Raw genomic sequence first — 20,044 nt, forward strand, 5'->3', positions numbered from 1 at the left:
AGAATACTATGACAGGGTTACACTATTACATATCTCATCTCATCTTCCTTTTCCCTCTTTTACCTTGTGGTGTCAAGAGTTTATTAATCATCGGACCTCATACCATTCACAGGATAAGGTGATCAGCCCTATGTCCGGGTGTATGTCTGCAGTGGTGTTGAGTTCTCAAGGCCAGTTTGCCTGCTTTGCAGGATGAAAAACTCCAGATAAACCCTATTGTCCACACCCAAGACCGGCTAACTTGGCTATGGCTGAGGAAGATCCTTCAGCTCCTCATGTCACCGACAGGAATCGAACACTGGACACTCCTTCCTCAGGCATATAGTTGCGAAGTGCACACCCACTAGGCTAACCGCACGGACATACACTATTACATATAATTACACATAATAAAAATTAAAATAAATTACACAAAATAAAAAAAAAAATTTTTTAATTCTATATACTTTACTTACACTTTTTTAAAGAGATTACGGTAAGTAATAGTTTTCAGCTTTTCCAGAATTAAATAAATTCCACATCTGATGAAAAACGCTTCATTTGCAGCCATTGCCTCACTGAATCTTAAGAGATTACCTTGCCTATTTGAAAAAAGAATGAGCAATGCAAATATGAATCATTAATATACATATATAATTAACAACATAAAGCTGAAATGAATAAAGCTAAAAGTCTTTCTAAATATAAATTTATTTATATATAGCAATCAATTAAATGGAGTGACCTACTTAGCTTACTTTTTTTTTGGCAACTACTTAATGCATTATTATGGCATAGGATGTAGTGAATTTAAAATAAAAACAAATATATCTATTAAAATTAAAAAAGAAAAACCATACCTTCAGAAGTTCAAGACACCTGAAATGATATAGTTACTTCTGTTTCCTCTAACATGCAAATATAGTTGACAAAAAAACTATACTATAGTTGTCTAATATAAATTAAATGAAAATTTCATAAACTATGTGCATAGGAGTGATAGAAGCAAAAGAAAGAACATTAGAACAATGTAAAATCAACTCAGAATAGACAGTTGCATAAAGATGAATATAAATTAAAAAATAATAAAAACCAGCAGGAATATCTTGTGAAATGATGAAACCTATGAATGAATGAAACATCTTGCAGGTGATGTTATAAACGAGTGAACAAAGGACAGATAATTAGGGACAGTGTTAAATGACTGATATTTCTTTTATAAGCAAGATGAAGTGTAAGTAAATGAAGATGAATAAAATCTTTATGGTGTGATGACTATAAAATCTTTATAGTCATCATCAGAAAAGAAGTAAGGAAAGTGCGAAGAATGTGAAAATATAGATAACAGTGCTCCTTGCCTAGATGGCATCAAAGAGCAGGATGCATCCTGATTGACTATGAATTTCAGGTTAATTTTAATATGATTCACTTGCCAGATTTCTGAAATCAAGTAGGGGCAATGAACATTTATAGCATTAAAAAACGTTTCTGATTTGTGACACATGGTTTTGTTCTATTGCATGGGAAGCAATTTCAGTTGTTATGGTTTTAAAGTTTTTATTCTTTTGATTCACTTTTTTTTTTTTACTGAGATTATGTGGAATGGAAACACTACAATCTTGAAAATGTTTGCATAACTGGGACCACAGTCATCTGATTATAGAGCCATTAAAGAAAGAATTACAATTAGATTGGTATGGAAAACAAAATACAACACTGTGATATTCAAATATTTCTTGTTCAGTTTGAATCTCTGTGGGTTTAAAAAGTTTGACAATTTCTGGTTACTGGTAAAAACAACTTATGAATGAAAGATGGAAAAAGAAAAGTACACAACAGTATAGACTACTCAGTAAAATTATAAAAAACGAATGCAGGAAGGCTAAAGACAAGTGGCTAAATGAAAAATGTAAAGACATAGAGGAATTGGACAAGAAACACAATAGTAAAGAAATGCATAAGTCAATCCAAGCTCTGACAAATAAAAAGAAAAAGTTCAACCATAATCCTTGTATAAAAGATCAAAATGGAAAAATGCTACTAGGGACACAAGATATCATAAAAAGATGGAAAGAATATGGAAAAGAACTGTTTGACTCTGATCACACAGACGCACCAATATACAAAATATGGATGGTGAAACAATTACATATGAAGAAATAGAATACGCTCTAAGTCAAATTAAAACAGGTAAAACACCAGGCCCTGATCAGATCCCTATCTTACTCCTTTTTTTTGATTTCAAAGTTGTCAGAATGTGTATTTTTATATCTTATTGAGGCCATCTGATTCCAGTATATATTTGTAATTATACGTAGATCTTTTCCTTTTAACCCATTATTCTGTAGGATGTGTATGAATCAAATGCTTTGGTGTAATCAATAAAACAAAGATATATGCTTTTCTGGTTATCAAGGCTTCTTTCACATAATGTGAAAGAAGTAGAAAGTAAATGAAAACACACTTAATGACCTAAAGGGTATTTTTAATAACATCTATGATACAGGATACATTCCCGATGATCTAAGGAAATCCATCTTTGTCACTATTTCCAAAATTCCAAGAACTTTTAAATGTTCAGAATACAGACTAATAAGTTTAACAAGCCATGTTACAAAATTACTACTGAGAATAATCCTGAGAAAGAATAAAAGGCACTTTGTAAGTAGAAATAGAAGACACTCAATCAGGTTTTTAAAAAGACAAAAGTACAAGAGAAGGAATTTTCAATTTGAAAACATAACCAGAAAAGCATATATCTTTGTTTTATTCATTACCAAAGCATTTGATTCAATAGATCACATGAAATTAATACACATCCTACAGAATAACAGGTTAAAAGGAAAAGATCTACGTATAATTACAAATATATACTGGAATCAAATGGCCTCAATAAGATATAAAAATACATATTCTGACAACTTTGAAATCAAAAAAGGAGTAAGACAAGGATGTGTCTTATCACCTTTACTGTATAATATATATAGTGAGCAAGTTTTTAACAAGGAAAAGAAGGAGTAGCCATAGTATTCAACACAAAATACGAGGCTAATCTTCTTGAATGGCAGTCAGTCTCAAGTAGAGTAATGTGGGCAAATATGAGAATGGGGAACTGGACAATGAGACTTATTTGTGCCTATGGTCTCACAGAAGGTTCTACTAAGGTAGAAGTGGAGGAATTTTTTGATGCTTTAGAAAAAGCAACTGACACAATGAAAAAGGAAAAGTTCGTCCTTGTTGGGTATCTAAATAGCAGAGTAGGAAATGATTGTGAGACATACAAAAATATTTTGGGAAAATTTGGAGAAAAGAGCAAAGCTAATAATAATGGCAAAATATCTGTTGGATTTCTGCTCAGCACATGGACTTGTTATTACTAACACCATGTTGCAACATAAAAATGTGCACAAATTCACATGGAGAGAAGAGGCTAGGAATAAGAAAAGTCTCATTGACTATGTTATTGTTGATAGTGATGTTTTCTCCCTGGTGCAGTGCACCAGAGTGTACAGAAGATTTGAAATTGGAAGTGATCACTATCTAGTCTTGAGCAAGATAAAATTGAATTTCATATTGAAAAGAATAACATGTAAGAAAGTTTTAAAGCGAATAAAAGTTGAGCAGCTCTCAGATGTGAACTGTAGACTAAAATACACAAAGATTACTGAAGAAAAAATGAAAGAGTTTGAGAACAGGAATCAAACCTTGGAGATTCAGTGGCAAACTCTGAAGAAAACATTGATTGATTCTGCCAGAGAGGCATGTGGTGAGGTTGTCTGTAAGGATAAAAAAATCAGAATTCCCTGGTGGACACAGGAAGTTAAAGAGACAGTGAAGGAAAAGAAGAAAGCATATCAAAAGTTCAAATAAGTCAGCTTGTGCTCTTAGAGAATATAGAGACAAATGCAAGAATGCTAAACACTGTGTAAAACTAGCTAAACAAAAGTCATGGGAGGACTTTGGCAAGAATATAGAAAATAAATATCAAGAAGGTGGCAAAATATTCTGGAGGTTGTCGAAGAAGCTTAGGAATGGAGGAAAGTGTGCTGTAAAAGGAGTTAGAGATGATAAAGGTGACATGAAAACGGGAGAAAAAGATATCCTTGAAGTATGGAGTAATTACTTTGAAAAAAGTTGTTAGCACATAGCCACTAGGTGGTTAGCCTAGTGGCTATGCGCTTCGCAACCATATGCCTGGGGAAGGAGTGTCCTAGGTTCGATTCCCGTCAGTGACGTGAGGAGCTGAAGGATCTTCCTCAGCCATAGCCAAGTTAGCCAGTCTTGGGCGTGGACAGCAGGGTTTTTCCCCCAGTTTATTCTGGGGTTTTTCATCCCGCAAAGCAGGCAAACTGGCCTTGAGAACTCAACACTACAGGCCATAGGATACACCGGGGCATAAGGCTGACCACCTTATCCTGTAAAAACAGAGTTAGGTCCGATGATCAATGGACCCTCGACACTGCAAGGTAAAAGAGGGTATAAGGAAGATGATGATGATGAAACAAGCAGTGATGACAGCACAGTGCTAAAAAACACTGACCAGGCATGCAGTCAGGAATACATATCCATACTTGAAGTAGATAAAGCCATCAAAGGCTTGAAATGTGGAAAGGCAGCAGGAGTAGATGATATTCGACCAGAAATGCTGAAGTATGGTGGTATAAGAGTCTTACAGTGGCTCCATTGCATAGTTCAGAAGGCCTGGACAGAGGGACGAATTCCCGATGATTGGAGTAGAGCTCTCATAGTACCCATATATAAAAAGGGAAATAAAACTGCACGTGAGAATTACAGAGGTATTTCCCTACTGAGTGTTCCTGGCGAGATCTATGCAAGTATACTTGAGAAACGGTTGAGAAGAATTGTGGAAGAAAAGCTTGGTGAAGAACAAGATGGATTCAGGCCAAATAGAGGCTGTCAGGATCAGATCTTCACTTTACGACAAATAGATGAGAAAGCATGGGAATATAACAAAGATCTGTATTTAAGTTTTGTTGATTTGGAAAAGGCATATGACAAAGTGCCAAGAGAGAGAGAAGCTTTTTAATACGCTGCAGTTATATGGTGTCAATGGGGCATTATATCAAGCAATATTTAGTCTTTATTTGAGTTGTAAGTCAGCAGTTAGAATTAAAGGAAGTACAGGAAGATGGTTTAATGTTAAATCTGGTGTGAGGCAAGGATGTACATTATCCCCTCTGTTATTCATTATCTATATAGATCACATTATGAAGGAAAGTGGTATTAAACATGATATCAAAATTGGAGATGTTAATGTCAGCTCTTTGCTTTATGCGGATGATGTTATACTTCTAAATAAATCCGCTACAAGTCTGCAAGATTCTCTGCCTAAATTGAATAGCTGTTGTAATAGATATGGTATGAAGGTCAGCAATAAAAAGACAGAGGCAATGAAAATAGGTAGAATCATTGAAAATGTCAACTGTGTTGTGAATGGAGAACCTGTGGAACAAGTAAAACATTTCAGCTATTTAGGCATGATTTTTACTGGAGATGGTAAATTAAATATAGAAATAGACAACAGAATCAGCAAAGCTGGTATGGTGGGAAGTCAATTGAATAAATTCATATGGAATAAGAGAGAAATTAGTCGGAACACTAAATTCGCTGTATATGGGGTAATAAGAATCATTTTAATGGGGTAATAAGAATCATACTATAGGTAGTTGCCTATATTACAGATGATGCACACTATAAGTGAACACCACTATGATGAACAATGAAAAAGTAGCAACCAAAGTACATAGAACCAATTCTATTTAAACTCATTATTATAAATAGTAAAAGCTGAAACTTGCTACATTAGGGAACCAAATTTCCTAGCATATGATATCACGAAACTGTATACACTGATGACAGAACACAGGAAAAATCACAGGATACAGAACAAAGGAAATCAAAGTAAAATCACAATAATAAAATCAAGGAAAAATCACAAGAAATTGTAGGAACATTTTTGTATTTATGCGGTTTCTTGTTCTGGTTAAAGTTAAATTGAAAAAGGCGATATAATTATCTTGTTCATACTCTATTGTAAAAAATAACCTACTGTAAAATCTCACACGATAAGTTAATTTAGTTAACTTATTGAGCTTGGTTTTACAAGGGTATCAAATCAAAATATAAAGAAAATACGATGTATTGTTTTTTTTTTCCTTAAATGTAAATTAACTCTTAATAAATTAATATAAATTAAATCTTAAATATAAAAAAAGTTAGATAGGGCTAAACGGTCTCACCTACTCCCTATACGGGAATAAAAAGGCGTTAGCCGATTTTTTTATTGATATAAATTAACTACTTTGTAGAATATATTTGATATTACCTGTGTAACTATAGTGTGTAAAACCAGAGGAAAGGAATTATGCTGTATTAGTATAGTGAATCAGCAAAAAAGGTTCGCAACAACTTGCGAACATTTAGGCACCTAAAACAAAGACTTTCAGCAAAAGAGAACACGAATGACGTCATCGTGCCGGAGGTGATCGTGGACACTTCGGAGTCAAAACAAAGAATAAGGAGGACTTTTAATTTTAAGAAAGAAAAATAGAAGAGAGAGGAGATGATTAGGAGTTCTTAGTTGGAAGTTTGTAGCTTGTACCTCTTGACCCTGAGGGTACACTCATGGTTAATTGTTGGAGTTTCATTCGACAGTCAGTTCCCAAGAACATCCACCAATGTATCCTGCAGTATAGCAGGCCATGCTCCCTGCGATCTCAAGCATGAACTGACCCGGGTCCGATGGATAAACATCGCAGGCAAAATCATAATCTCTCCAGTTACCTACTAGTGTAAACAACAAGCAGCTGCCAGTCAAGGAAAAAAGAAAAAGGAAGGATGGACATCGTTTGCTACTCGGGCCAGGACAACCGCGACGGTATATAGAGTACGGAAACGTCCAAGTTAAGTTAAAGAAAGTAGTATCCAGATCAAGGCAAAGATATGAGATATTCTGGTGGTAACTTTTATGTGTAACTGTATATTTGTTAAGCAAGAGTTTGTCCTAAATTTGTAAAGTACTAAGTAGTGTGTTAGAGTTATATGAAGGCAGAAATGTACATGTTTTATATGTGTAATTATTTTCTGGAGTTAGCTATGCTGGGAGAAACAGTTATTCCCCATTACTTGTCTAGTATGTAATTACAATTTTTCTAGTTAGAATAAATACTTTGGTGAACAACATTCTGATCTGATCACTGCAAAAGCACTGTCTCGAAAAAATTATGAACCTGTGTGTTAATTTGATATTGCCACAACTTGCTATATGGATAAGAGAAATTTGACTAGATATTGCCTTTGATCCATTTTTCGATTCCTCACTCTCAATTATTCAGTCTGCAGATTGAATAATGCAATCATATAGCCAGCGATAACTATATTTAGAGTCTGCTGCACGTGCGATAGGAACAAAGGGCTAGATCAGAAAGATGGAAATAACATCATAGTGTAGATAAGCTTTGTGAGACAGTGCAGTTGATTCAGTATAGAGGATTAAATATAAGGTAAGCAAGATTTTCTTTAAACTAGTGTAGTCTAAGAAATAATAACAACAACAACACATAAAAATCTTACAATTTTTACACTGCTACTAAAATTGTTAAGTGAGCTTGATAAAGATATATGTTAATTTTCCCAAAATGCACAGGACATCATACACATAACTGCCATAGAGTAAACTACCAAGAAGGAGAGAATGCAACAACATATTTAACTCAAAATGGGCTAAATTTATTTCCTACTGTGAATACCTTTGAGTGTCAAGAACTCAACAGCTATCCACCATCATATTATCATTCCATTTCCCACCTTTGCTCCATTACCAAGATGCCTTCTTGAATTTGTTCATCCTGCATATTACTCTGTACTAAGGTTTTAAAGAATAAAGGGTATACAAGAATGAAATGAATCTTCTTCAATGCCATCCAGATATCACTGAAGAGTTGCAGCACTTTATTATAGGCTGAGCAATGAATCCTAATGAACTAGCTGAACTTATAAAATTATAATTAATTAATTACATTTAAAAAATTATATATAATTTTTGGCATTGTGATTGCCCAACAACTCTTCAAGATCACTGAACGAGCTGAAAGAATATTCTTTTTGTTTTACAGTACACAACAGGCCCTTAAGCACCCATAGCTTTAAGGCATCCTTGGACAGCCCCCATTGAGGACATTTCCTAACTGTTATTCTTGGAAAGAGCAGTTAGCCCTATGCTTATTGGATATTTTGTTTGTAAGCTACACGTGTTCTCCTGGCTGGTTTGCCTGTGTGCAGGATAAAAAAAAAAACCCAAGTTTCCAGGAGAAGAATCCCTGCCAATCTGTATAAGACTGGCCAACTCACCTTCACTTGAAGAGCTCTGATAAAGAGTCCTCACATCCTAGACAGGATGCATTTACAGGTTCGAACCCAGGTATTTCCAACTGAAGGACACTGTCGAAACCAATGAGCTACAGAGGATTTTTGATAGAACATTATCTGATATAATGTTTGTCAAATAGTGTCTGTTTGTCTGAAATCCTGCTGTCTCGTAAGCACAATAAAGTAGCAATGTTTTGATGTTTTGTAAATTCTTCTTGCACACCCAGCAGTAATGCAATTATATTTAAATTTCACAAGTGACCACAGGAATAGTTAGTCATAGTGGAGTTTGTGATAATAAATTTCTATTATCATAGAACTGTACCTGTGAAGATATTAGTTAAGATGTTTCAGAAGATTGTTCTAGTGAGTGAGCAGCCTTTGCTGTAGTAAGAATTGACTGCGCCATCATCTGAACAAGTGTCACTGTTAATCATTTATAAACAACTACATAACAAAAGAAGTCTGAGGTGTTTTACAGCCTCTAACTTGAAGTGTGATGTTATAGTAAATTAATGAAACACGAAATTCAATTATAATAATAGCCTGTTAGATTTCTGTTCAGGACATGAACAGACAGAGCTGGTGCAAGACCATACATCAGCATAAAGATATGCATAAATTCAAATGGAAAGAAGGCACAAAAGAAATAAAGTCTTGCTGACTGTTACTGGTGATAGCGATTGTCAGTTAGTTTTAAGTAGGATAAAAATGTGAATATCATATACTTAAATGCATAAATATTAGTCAAGAAAAAATGAAAGTTTGAAAAAACCTAATTTTCCCCTAGCATGGAGCATCAGTAGATACCACAGGTGCTCCATGCTACAAATTGTCAAAACAGCTGGCGAACTCTCTTACTCTCCCTCACTGGACTTACCACACCCTATATAAACAAACCCATTTTAAAACCTTGATTGAAAATCTAATTTTAAATAATACATATATATATCCCCTCACTGTTTACCAATATTCCCTTAAATGACACCTTAACATCCATTGATGACATCCTATGGCATCAATTTTGGTTAATTTTTGAGAGGGGCTGAGCCATAGACTCAGCCCCACTCTCAAACCTTTTATCTGGCTAAGATATGTAGATGATGTGTTCTTTATTTGGCTTCATGGCCCATACATTAGACTCCTTCCTCAGCCACCTCAATAGTCTACATCCAAGAATCCAGTTTACGATAGAAAAGGAAAATAACAATAGTAGTTTATCCTTCCTAGGCACTTTAGTAAAATACCTTCTTAATCGTAACCTTTCCTTCACTGTATATAGAAAACCCACTCATACAGGCAGATGCATTTACAAAATTTCCCACTACTGCCCCTCTCAACAATATGGCATTATCAAAAACTAACCAATAGAGCCTATAATCTTTGTTCCAGTGGAACCTGTCTTTCAACTAAACTCAACCACATACACAACACCTTCTTCTCCAATGGTTACAGTGATTAAAGAATTTAAAAAAAAAAAAAAAATCAGTTCCTTGGGCATTGCTTCAGAAGAATTTCAGAAATGGCATCACCATTTCTTGCATCCGTGGCACATCAGAAAAAATAGCTAGGTCTTTAAAAAAGTACAACCTCTACACAGCTTTTAAGCCCCCACTGAAACTTGCTACCTTTATCTATTCTACCAAAGATCAGCTACCTCCTCTCTCAGTGCCTGGAGTGTATAAAGTACTTTGTTCCTGCAAGTTGGCTTACTTCAGACAGATAGGTAGATCAGTGACCATCTATTTAGAAGAACACAAATTGTACATCTGTAATCAGAACTATGGTCAATCTGGCCTTGCAGATCATGTATCGGATACTATCCACAGGATCTCCTGGAAGAAAACCCACCATGCTCCACCATAGTAAATTTAAAAAGGAAAGACTGTTTTTAGAATCTACAACAGCATTCAGAAATCAACCTAATTTAAACAAATATGGATGCATAAAACTTTCCAAAATTTGGAAAACAATAATCATCAACGTTCCCACTTTACATCCTAGGCTGCCTACAAATGCCCATATAGGGTGCACCACCTTAGAGTCACCCACTTGTTTCATTTAGTATTGTATTGTCTTTGTATATTTGTGTGCATGTTACAAAAGTTATTTGTAATCCATGAAGATGTCTCAGTGACTGAGACGAAATATTGAAAGCATTAAAATTAGTTTAATCCTTTCCTAGTGCAGTAAATATTCCATTGAACCTCCAACACGATGTCCTCCCAGCACTTAAACTTTAACACATGAATTCTATTTATTAATAAGGATGTGAAAATGATTTCACCAATTTCATTTATGTTGAAAGTTTATTTTTCTCTTGGTTAGACTATAATAAATTTAGTTTCATCCTTAATCCAAGTGTGAGCAAACAAAGTTTGCACCTGAAAATATCTTCAGGACTGGGGTAAGGTTGTACACATAAGGTTGTACTACCTTACTAGAGTCCTGAAGATATTTTCAGATGCAAACTTTGTTTGCTCACACTTGGATAAATGATTAAACTAAATTTCATTTAATCGTGTTACAATTACTAAATGAAACAGGTGGGTGACTCTACAGTCCTATCTAGGTGGTGACCCTATATGGGCATTTGTAGGCAGCCTAGGATGTAACGATAGAATAAATATAGAACCTATTAAATATGCAGGCATCCTATTCATCAGATGACTTTTAAAATTAATTAACAATATCTAGCAGCAAGGAAAAATCCCAGAAAGTTGGAATAAGGTAACTATCATTCCAACATATAAAAAAGGTGATAAATGCAACTGTGAAAACTACAGAGTAATGAGTCTCCTAAATACTGGTCATAAGTTATATGCATGAATATTAACTTCAACACTTAAATCATATGTAGAAGATAAACTTTGTGAAGAATAAATTGGCTTCCAAAAAGGACGATTACATATTGACTCAGCTTTTACATTATAAAAAATTTAATGGAAAAGAATTGCAATTCAACATAGATACACACATAGTATTTGTAGATTACCAGAAAGCCTTTTGACAATCTTAAGGAACAAACAGGTTACCAGATTATCATAGTAAAAAGTGAAGATGAACTCAAAAGATTAATATACTCTTTAAATATAATTGCTCAAAAATTTGGAATGAAAATCTCAACAGATAAAAAAAAAAAAAATCATGGCTTTTAAAGGACCATCTCCAATCAAAAGTAAAATCATGATTTAAAATAAAATCTTAGAACAAATTAACTGCTTCAAATACCTTGGATATGTCGTATCATATACAAAAGAAGATGACTTTGATATCAAAATTTCAAACTTCTTAAAGATAAGAGGAATGATCAATCAACATAGATACACACACAGCATTTGTAGAATAAGAGTTAAAAAAGTTTTGGCAACACCTTCTCTGCTCAATGTAAGTGAATTATGGACCATATAAACTGCAGAAGAAAAAAAAAAATAACAGAAACTGGAGAAATGAAATTCTTATGAAAGAGACAACAGGCTATATTCTCTGGGACAAAAAAAAAAAAAAAAGAAGTACACCCCCCCCCCCAAAAAAACCCCCTTAAGATACCACCTAGTCGAAGAAGATATACAAGTCAGGGATGACTAAAGAAAGGATGGAATGAGACTGAAACAGTCATTAGGCCAAAATCCCTAAAAGGATGATGATGACAATTACTACATATACTAAAAGAAGCACCAGTACATGCTTGGTTGTGTTCTTCACACCCTTGCAATACTAATATTTGATTATTCTGAATTATCACCCTATTCTGTGATAAGAACTGAGTGTAAAATACAGGGTGTCGGGCCTCCCTAGTTTTAACGTGTTACCACTATTGAGGTGTGTGGACAATGTTGTCGAAATTGTACAAATGAGAAGGAACATCAAGCTTTTGTAAAAAAAAAAATCAATACATTTCCACATGTGCTCACATAGTAGCATGCACAATGGCAAGTCGATAGTCTATCTCCGACCAGGTTCTCTGAAGCATATCAGGGGTGATAGGGTGATAGAGGACACAGCAGCAGAAATGCGATGTTTCAGGTTTTCTAGGCTGTCCACTTTAGTTGCATACACTGCATCCTTCACATACACCCACAAGAAAAAATAAAGTGGGGTAAGATCCGTTGATCGTGGTGGCCAGGGAATCAGTCCTCCATGTCCAATCCACAGCTGAGGGAAGACCCTGTCAAGAGTTGCATAGACCTCCAAATACCAGTGTGTGGTGGAGCACCATCCTGTTGAAGGAGAATGTGCAGTTGCAAGTCTTCGAGTTGTAGAAAAATGAAAGTTTCCAGCATGATTTCAGCTCAGCTAACCACCACACAACTTGAACTTTCTTCACCCCTGTCCAGCAGCCCCACTGCATTGTGACACAGGAAAAAATTCTGGATGAAAGTCTCTGGAACATTTGAACAACCCAAACCATACATATTTCCACATTTCGATTTTTTATAATTCTTTGAAACTAGGGAGATCCAATGCGGACACCCTGTACTACATATAATGATTAGAGATGCATAATATATCTATTATGTAAAAACTAGATATGAAAAAAGTAAATCAAAAGTAAAATAACAAATATAATACTTACACAACAGCTTTAACCACTTCTGAAAATTGCATTAGGTCATACTTTTGAAGAAGTTGAAGACTGGGCATATGACCCTAAGTAAACAACAAAAAAATAAAATAAATAAATAAAATAAAATAAACTTAAAGAATTAAAATTTATGTGCTTTGTTGTATCCATGTTTTGTTAATTACTGGTGAAAAAAAGTAAAGCACATTAAATTACGGTAATTACTAGTTTTGTACAATACTATTGTGTACTTCTCCAGATCAGTCACAAATAAAAAGTAGTATTTACAAAAAGATTTTTGAATTACTTAACTGTCATTTCTTTAAAATTTATTCAACATGAGACGAGACAGATGTTGGACACAGGAATGAGATACCAGGCTTACGGTTTATTGTTAGAAGATGAATTGATGGACATAAGATTCTCTATTATGGTCAGCATGGGTTTGTGAAGGGCAGGTCTTGTTTTTTTAGCAATCTGCTCATGTTTTATGATAAGGTGACAAATGTGTTGGATAAGGGAGAATCATATACAGTGATGTTCTTGGACTTTGCAAACGTGTTTGATAGATTACCCCATGATAATTTGATATACAAACTGCAGAGGATAGAAATAGATAGTATATTGGTGACATGGATTGGAGATTGGTTCCCTGACCATACCAGCAAGTTGTATATGATAGAGCAGTGTCTCAGAAAAGGAAGGTGACAGTAGCATTCCTCAGGTCCGTTCTTGGACTCTTACTGTTTAACTTATTTGTTAATAATATTTCATGTGAATTGACTGGGGATCTTTAAATGTTTGCTGATGATGCAAAGTTAGACAAAATCATCACAAGTTGTGCTGATGTTACTTCTCTACAGGAAGATTTCAATAGACTTTTAGCTTGGACAAATGAGTGGGTTGCAGTTTTAATATTAATAAATGCAAGGTGTTATACTTTGGGATACAGAGATATAAGGCAACATACTGTATTAGTGGAGTTGTACTTCAGGAAGTAGATGAGATTTGGGATCCTGGAGTGATAGCAGACAGTGGACTGAGGTTCAAGGGCACATCGCCAGTGTTGCAAAAACTGCACATTGTATCACTGCTATGATAAAAGGTACACTGAGATGTAGGGATAAGGGGATGGTGGTGCCTCTATATAAGGAATTTGTCAGACCACATATAGACTACTGTGCTCAGATTGGTCACCTGGTTTTCACTGTGATGTGGAACCACTAGAGGTTCCAAAAACTAATAGCCAAAGTGCTATCAGGAATCTGGAGTGTTTGTTATGAGAAGTGTTTAAGGGAATGCAAATTGCAGTGGTTGGTGGATAGGAGGAGATATGATAGAGACCTTCAAGTTAGTTAATGGATTCTATCAGATTAATAGAAGGAATTATAAAAAGAGTGGATGTTAAGATGGGAAGAATGAGCGGCCATCCCTGGAAGTTGTGTATAAACACGTGAGTAGATTTTTTTATAATTCCTTAAAGTGTTGTTAGTGAGTGGAATGCATTACCGGAGCGTATTGTGAATACAGGTATTGTATGCCAACACTTCATAGAACCGACTTTGGCAGATTGCAAAGAATAGTCGATTCATGCTGAAGGGGAGAAAGAAATAAAAGATGTATGAATTGGACAACAACACACAAAATCACGTGCTTTATATGTAAATTTTCCAACTATTGTACAAGCAAAAATAGTTACCACTTTAAGAACTAGAATTTTCATAAAAGAAAAGTTAATTTTCCAATGTATAATAATAAACACTCATCCCACGAAACTCATTGATTACCCTATTATCAGAATGGATTCGTCTTCTTCTTCTGACATGCGCAGAGGTGTCAAAGGGTCTTGCATCTGTGGCCATACAGTAGTGTAAATAACTTCAAAGCTCATTATGACAGACATGTTGCTGGTTGAGTGGGTCTCCTACAATGAGTCTGTTGACTCCATATAGTTACCAAAAATAATAAGAAGAAGATATGGCATAGCTTGTCTCACAGTATAATTCACTAATATGCAAATCCTTTATGTATGCTTTTGAGAGTTGATTTAATATTAAATCTTGGTTTTTATTACACTGGGTCAGACATCGTATCATCTTGCTTGCCTCCTTAAAAAATAAAATTATTCAGAGAAGAATTTTGCAGTTTTATGACAAAATAATTCAGAAGATGAGGTGTTTCAATTATTGAATACATGTGTATTTTGAAAATGATTCCACTTTTCCTACACAGGAAAGATATGTTGTACGCTGTTATTGCTTACACAGCTAGTTTAAGATCACAGGTGCACTTTTCAGTAATTATATTAAAGAAAATGATAATAAAATTACGTAAATGTTATCATGATGATGTAAATCAGTATAAGCTAAATTGCCATCTGTGGCTGCAATACTAGTCTTTACCTTTTCCTCCAATGCTAGTATTTTTAGATGAAGAAATTCATCTCTTACCTAAAAACAATTACAAGCATCCTATGCCTATTGCAAATTTCGAATCCACAGCTCATTGGTAGGAGAGGGTACACTATCTAGTCAGTTGTTAACAACATGATATTTCTGATTACAGTTTATTTTTGAACGGTTCACAAGAGAAGTGATTACATATTTCATTTTGGGAGTGTCCATCTATGTGTGTGTGTGTATTTCTTTTTCAGTAAAGAAGACTAGACAAAAAATTAAAATTTTTTTAGCATCATAAAATGCTAGTATTGGAGGAAAAAGTAAAGACTAATATTGAAGCTGCAGATAGCAATTTAGCCTATGCCGATTTACATCATTATGACACCATTTATGTAATTTTATTATAATTTTCTTTAATATAATTACTCAAAATTGCACCTATGATCTTAAACTAGCTCTGCAAATGATATCAGCATACAAGATGTCTTTGCTATGCAGGAAAAGTGCAGTGATTTTCAAAATACACATGTATTCAATAACTGAAACACTTCACCTTTTGAATTTGTTCAGATAAAAAATACATCACACCTGGATGGATGTCTAAATGCACAGAACAGAAAAATAGTGAACGGTTAGAAGAATAAATATTCTTAAATATTGTGCCCTTTCTCCCTAATAACTATTAATATTACTAATTACAATAGAATAGTTAACTATAAATATTAGTTGAAATAGTTATTATTCCTAAATATTCTTAAATACGGTGTCCTTTCTCCCTAACCACCCTATTCCAGTTTGTAAAAATTAATATTTCATCTACAGAGCCTGTAGTATCTAAGTAAGAAATAATATTAATAACTTTATATGGAATAAAACATTTCAGAACACTAAATATAATTGAAATAATAAATAATACATAAAATATTTCTTTTTTTTTCCTTTTTTTTTCTTCTTCCGTATATAGGAATGACATGAAATAGGATTTCAAATTTTCTTGCGAAGAATTTTCTCCATGATGAACTGTCTGGACACAGGTTCTCCATGGGATACAGATGATGTTTTCGATGTTCCTGCCTATTTTCAGTCAAATTTGTTAGAGAAATCCTGCAAACTTGTATTTGATTTGACAGATCAGTTAAGAGCATAACATTATCTGCATAAAAATTAAATTATAAACTATACTAAAAAACACTTACAAGAAGCATTTTAACAGGAATTAGGTAGATCAAAATGAGACGTTTATTTCTTGTAGATTTCCTGTGACATCGTTGAAAGGCAAATGTCAAGTATTCTTCAGCTGTTGTACAGAAAGAAAACAACGTATGTAATTTGCAATTTTATTCTTTATTAACAGATATTAACAGTAAACATTCTGTATTAACAGACAGCAGATGTGATGATGTGAAAGAAAATTATTTCTTATATGAACATCTTTCATTCAACTAAAAGTTAAATACAGACCTAAGTACACTAGATACTTATAAGCAATATTAAGCATTACATATGTCATTTACAATATGGAAAAAATCAACTTATTAACTTTTATAAATCTTAAGCTCCTGATTATGCAGACATTATAGCAGACTTAAATTTTTCAAAAATTACATCAAGTCATAACTAAGCAGCACTGGTTAAAATTATGACTGAACCAACTCTGTATTATTGACTTATCTGTCTGCTTTACAGGATGAAAAATCCTGTTGCTGCCTCCATGTGAGAGTAGCTAACTTATATTTGGCTAAAATGAATTTATAAAGTTTCTTTACATTGCATAAATGGGACATTATTCTTCCAAATAAAGGGCAAATGTTGCAATGAGCTTGAACGAAAGGATGAACAAGTGACAGATATCAAAAAGTGGTGTATGGGGGAGAGTATGTCATTCTGTAAGATTTAAGGGGATCAGTGGAGTATCTCAAGAACCAGTCCTTGGACAATTGTCATTCAATCTTTACATTAATGACACTGGAAAGGATTTGGCAAGAGGCATACAGCTATTTGCTGATGCCAACACAGGAAAAGGAATCAGGAATGCAACTGACATGCAGAACTCGCAGAACTGTGGGCATGTGAAAATGGATTTATCAGTTCAATTTAGTAAATGTAAGGTTATGCACTTTGGCATTTTGAGCTATCCCATAATGTATTATAGTGGCAGGATTATGTTGGACTGACGAGGCTAGAAACCCTGGGGTTTTAGTAGGCAAGAAGCTGAAACAAACACTCACATCATCATCATATTCCTGCCATGTACCCTCAAGAGGTGTACAGGATATGATAGTACAACATGAAAAATTCACATCATTACTAACATCTTACTACTCATTACTACAATTTTCCTCCAAATAAGTCTGTTACTTGTCAAGACTCCAATATTATCATTATCAGATCTTATATTTCTATTGTCTAAGGCACATTGTACCGTATCAAGTCACCTATATCTTGGTTCTCCTCTGGGTCATTTTCTTGCCAACCTGGAAGAGAACACTTGTTTTGCTAATCTTTCCTCGCCCATTCTATTTAAGTGCCCATACCACCTGAGATTAGCTCTGTTAATGAATTCCTGGATGCTGACAATGTCAAATTCTTTCCTAATATCCTTGTTTTTAATATGATATTGCCATTGATGCCATCTGTTCATGCCCCTAATCTTTCTCAGGGCTCTCATATCTGCTGTCTCTAGTCTTTGATTAAGTGTTTTACTTCTGACCCACCTCTCAGATCCATAAGTTAAAACTGGTTTGAACACTGTCTTGTATACAGATAATTTAGTGTTCCGACTAATTTCTCTCTTATTCCATATGAATTTATTCAATTGACTTCCTACCATACCAACTCTGTTGATTCTGTTGTCTATTTCTATATTTAATTTACCATCTTCACTAAAAAGCGTGCCTAAGTAGCTGAAATGTTTTACTTGTTCCACAGGTTCTCCGTTCACAACGCAGCTGACATTTTCAACGATTCTGTCCATTTTCATCGTCTATGTCTTTTTATTGCTGACCTTCATACCATATCTATTACAACAGTTATTCAATTTAGTCAGGGAATCTTGCAGACTTGTAGCTGATTTATTTAGAAGTATAACATCGTCCGCATAAAGCAAAGAGCTGACATTAACGCCTCCAATTTTTATCTCAGGTTTAATACCACTTTCCCTCATAATGTTATCCATACAAATAATGAATAACAGAGGGGATAATGTACATCCTTGTCTCACACCGATTTAACAATAAACCACTTTCCTGTACTTCCTTCAATTCTAACTGCTGACTTACAACTCAAATAAAGACTAAGTATTGCTTGATATAATGCCCCATTGACACCATATAACTGTAGCGTATTGAATAGCTTCTCTCTTAGCACCTTTTCATATGCCTTTTCCAGATCGACAAAACTTAAATATAGATCTTTGTTATATTCCCATGCTTTCTCATCTATTTGTCGTAAAGTGAAGATCTGATCCTGACAGCCTCTATCTGGCCTGAATCCAGCTTGTTCTGTACCAAACTTTTCTTCCACAATTCTTCTCAACCATTTCTCAAGTATACTTGCATAGATCTTGCCAGGAACACTCAGTAGAGAAATACCTCTGTAATTCTCACATTCAGTTTTATTGCCCTTTTTATATATGGGTACTATGAGAGCTCTACTCCAATCATCGGGAATTCGCCCCTCTGTCCAGGCTTTCTGAACTATGCAGTGCAGTCACTGTAAGACTTTTATACCACCATACTTCAGTATTTCTGGTCGAATATCATCTACTCCTGCTGCCTTTCTACATTTCAAGCCTTTGATGGCTTTTTCTACTTCAAGTATGGATATGTATTCCTAACTATATGCCTGTTGAGTGTTTTTTTACCACTGTGCTATCACAGCTTGTTTCGTTTAGTAATTTTTCGAAGTAATTACCCCATACTTCAGGATATCTTTTCCTCCTGTCTTCATCTTTATCATCTCTAACTCCTTTTACAGCACTCTTTCCTCCATTTCTAAGCTTCTTCAACAACCTCCAGAATATTTTGCCACTTCCTGATATTTATTTTCTATGTTCTGGCCAAAGTCCTCCCATGACTTCTGTTTAGCTAGTTTTACATAGCGTTTAGCTTTCTTACATTTGTCTCTGTATTCTCTAAGAGCACAAGCTGACTTATTTGCCAGGAACTTTTGATATGCTTTCTCCTTTTTCTTCACTGTCTCTTTAACTTCCTGTGTCCACCATGGAGTTCTGATTATTCTATCCTTGCAGACAACCACACCACATATCTCTCTGGCTGAATCAATCCGTGTTTTCTTCAAGGCTTGCCACTGAATCTCCAAGGTTTCATTCCTGTTCTCAAACTCTTTCATTTTTTCTTCAATAATGTTTGTGTATTTTAGTCTACAGTTCACATCTGAGAGTTGCTCAACTTTTATTCTCTTTAAACTTTCTTATATGTTATTCTTTTCAATATGAAATTCAATTTTATTCTGCTCAAGACTAAATAGTGATCACTTCCAATCTCAAATCCTCTGTACACTCTGGTGTCCTGCACCAGGAAGAAAACATCACTATCAACAATAACATAGTCAATGAGACTTTTCTTATTTCTTGCCTCTTCTCTCCATGTGAATTTGTGCACATTTTTATGTTGGAACATGGTGTTGGTAATAACCAATCCATGTCCTGAGCAGAAACCAACAGGTATTTGCCATTATTATTAGCTTTCCTCTA

At 34.5% G+C, this 20,044-nt stretch overlaps 1 protein-coding gene across 1 annotated transcript in view; it reads right to left on the reverse strand.

The window, feature by feature from the left end:
• PCID2 (PCI domain-containing protein 2) overlaps positions 1 to 20,044 on the reverse strand; it is a 191,431-nt gene that overhangs the window by 40,818 nt on the left and 130,569 nt on the right. Inside the window, exons 11-13 of the mRNA XM_090411518.1 lie at positions 16,527 to 16,627; positions 12,944 to 13,017; positions 456 to 581 (exon numbers count right to left, since the gene is read on the reverse strand). Of these exons, the coding sequence (XP_090267644.1) occupies positions 456 to 581; positions 12,944 to 13,017; positions 16,527 to 16,627 (301 nt within the window). The remainder of the gene's footprint in view (positions 1 to 455; positions 582 to 12,943; positions 13,018 to 16,526; positions 16,628 to 20,044) is intronic.

Source organism: Typopeltis vanoorti, chromosome 21, assembly GCF_054136105.1.
Source record: "Typopeltis vanoorti isolate ZY-2024b chromosome 21, IOZ_Tvanoo_1.0, whole genome shotgun sequence".
In the NCBI taxonomy this organism is placed as follows: Eukaryota; Metazoa; Arthropoda; class Arachnida; order Uropygi; family Thelyphonidae; genus Typopeltis; species Typopeltis vanoorti.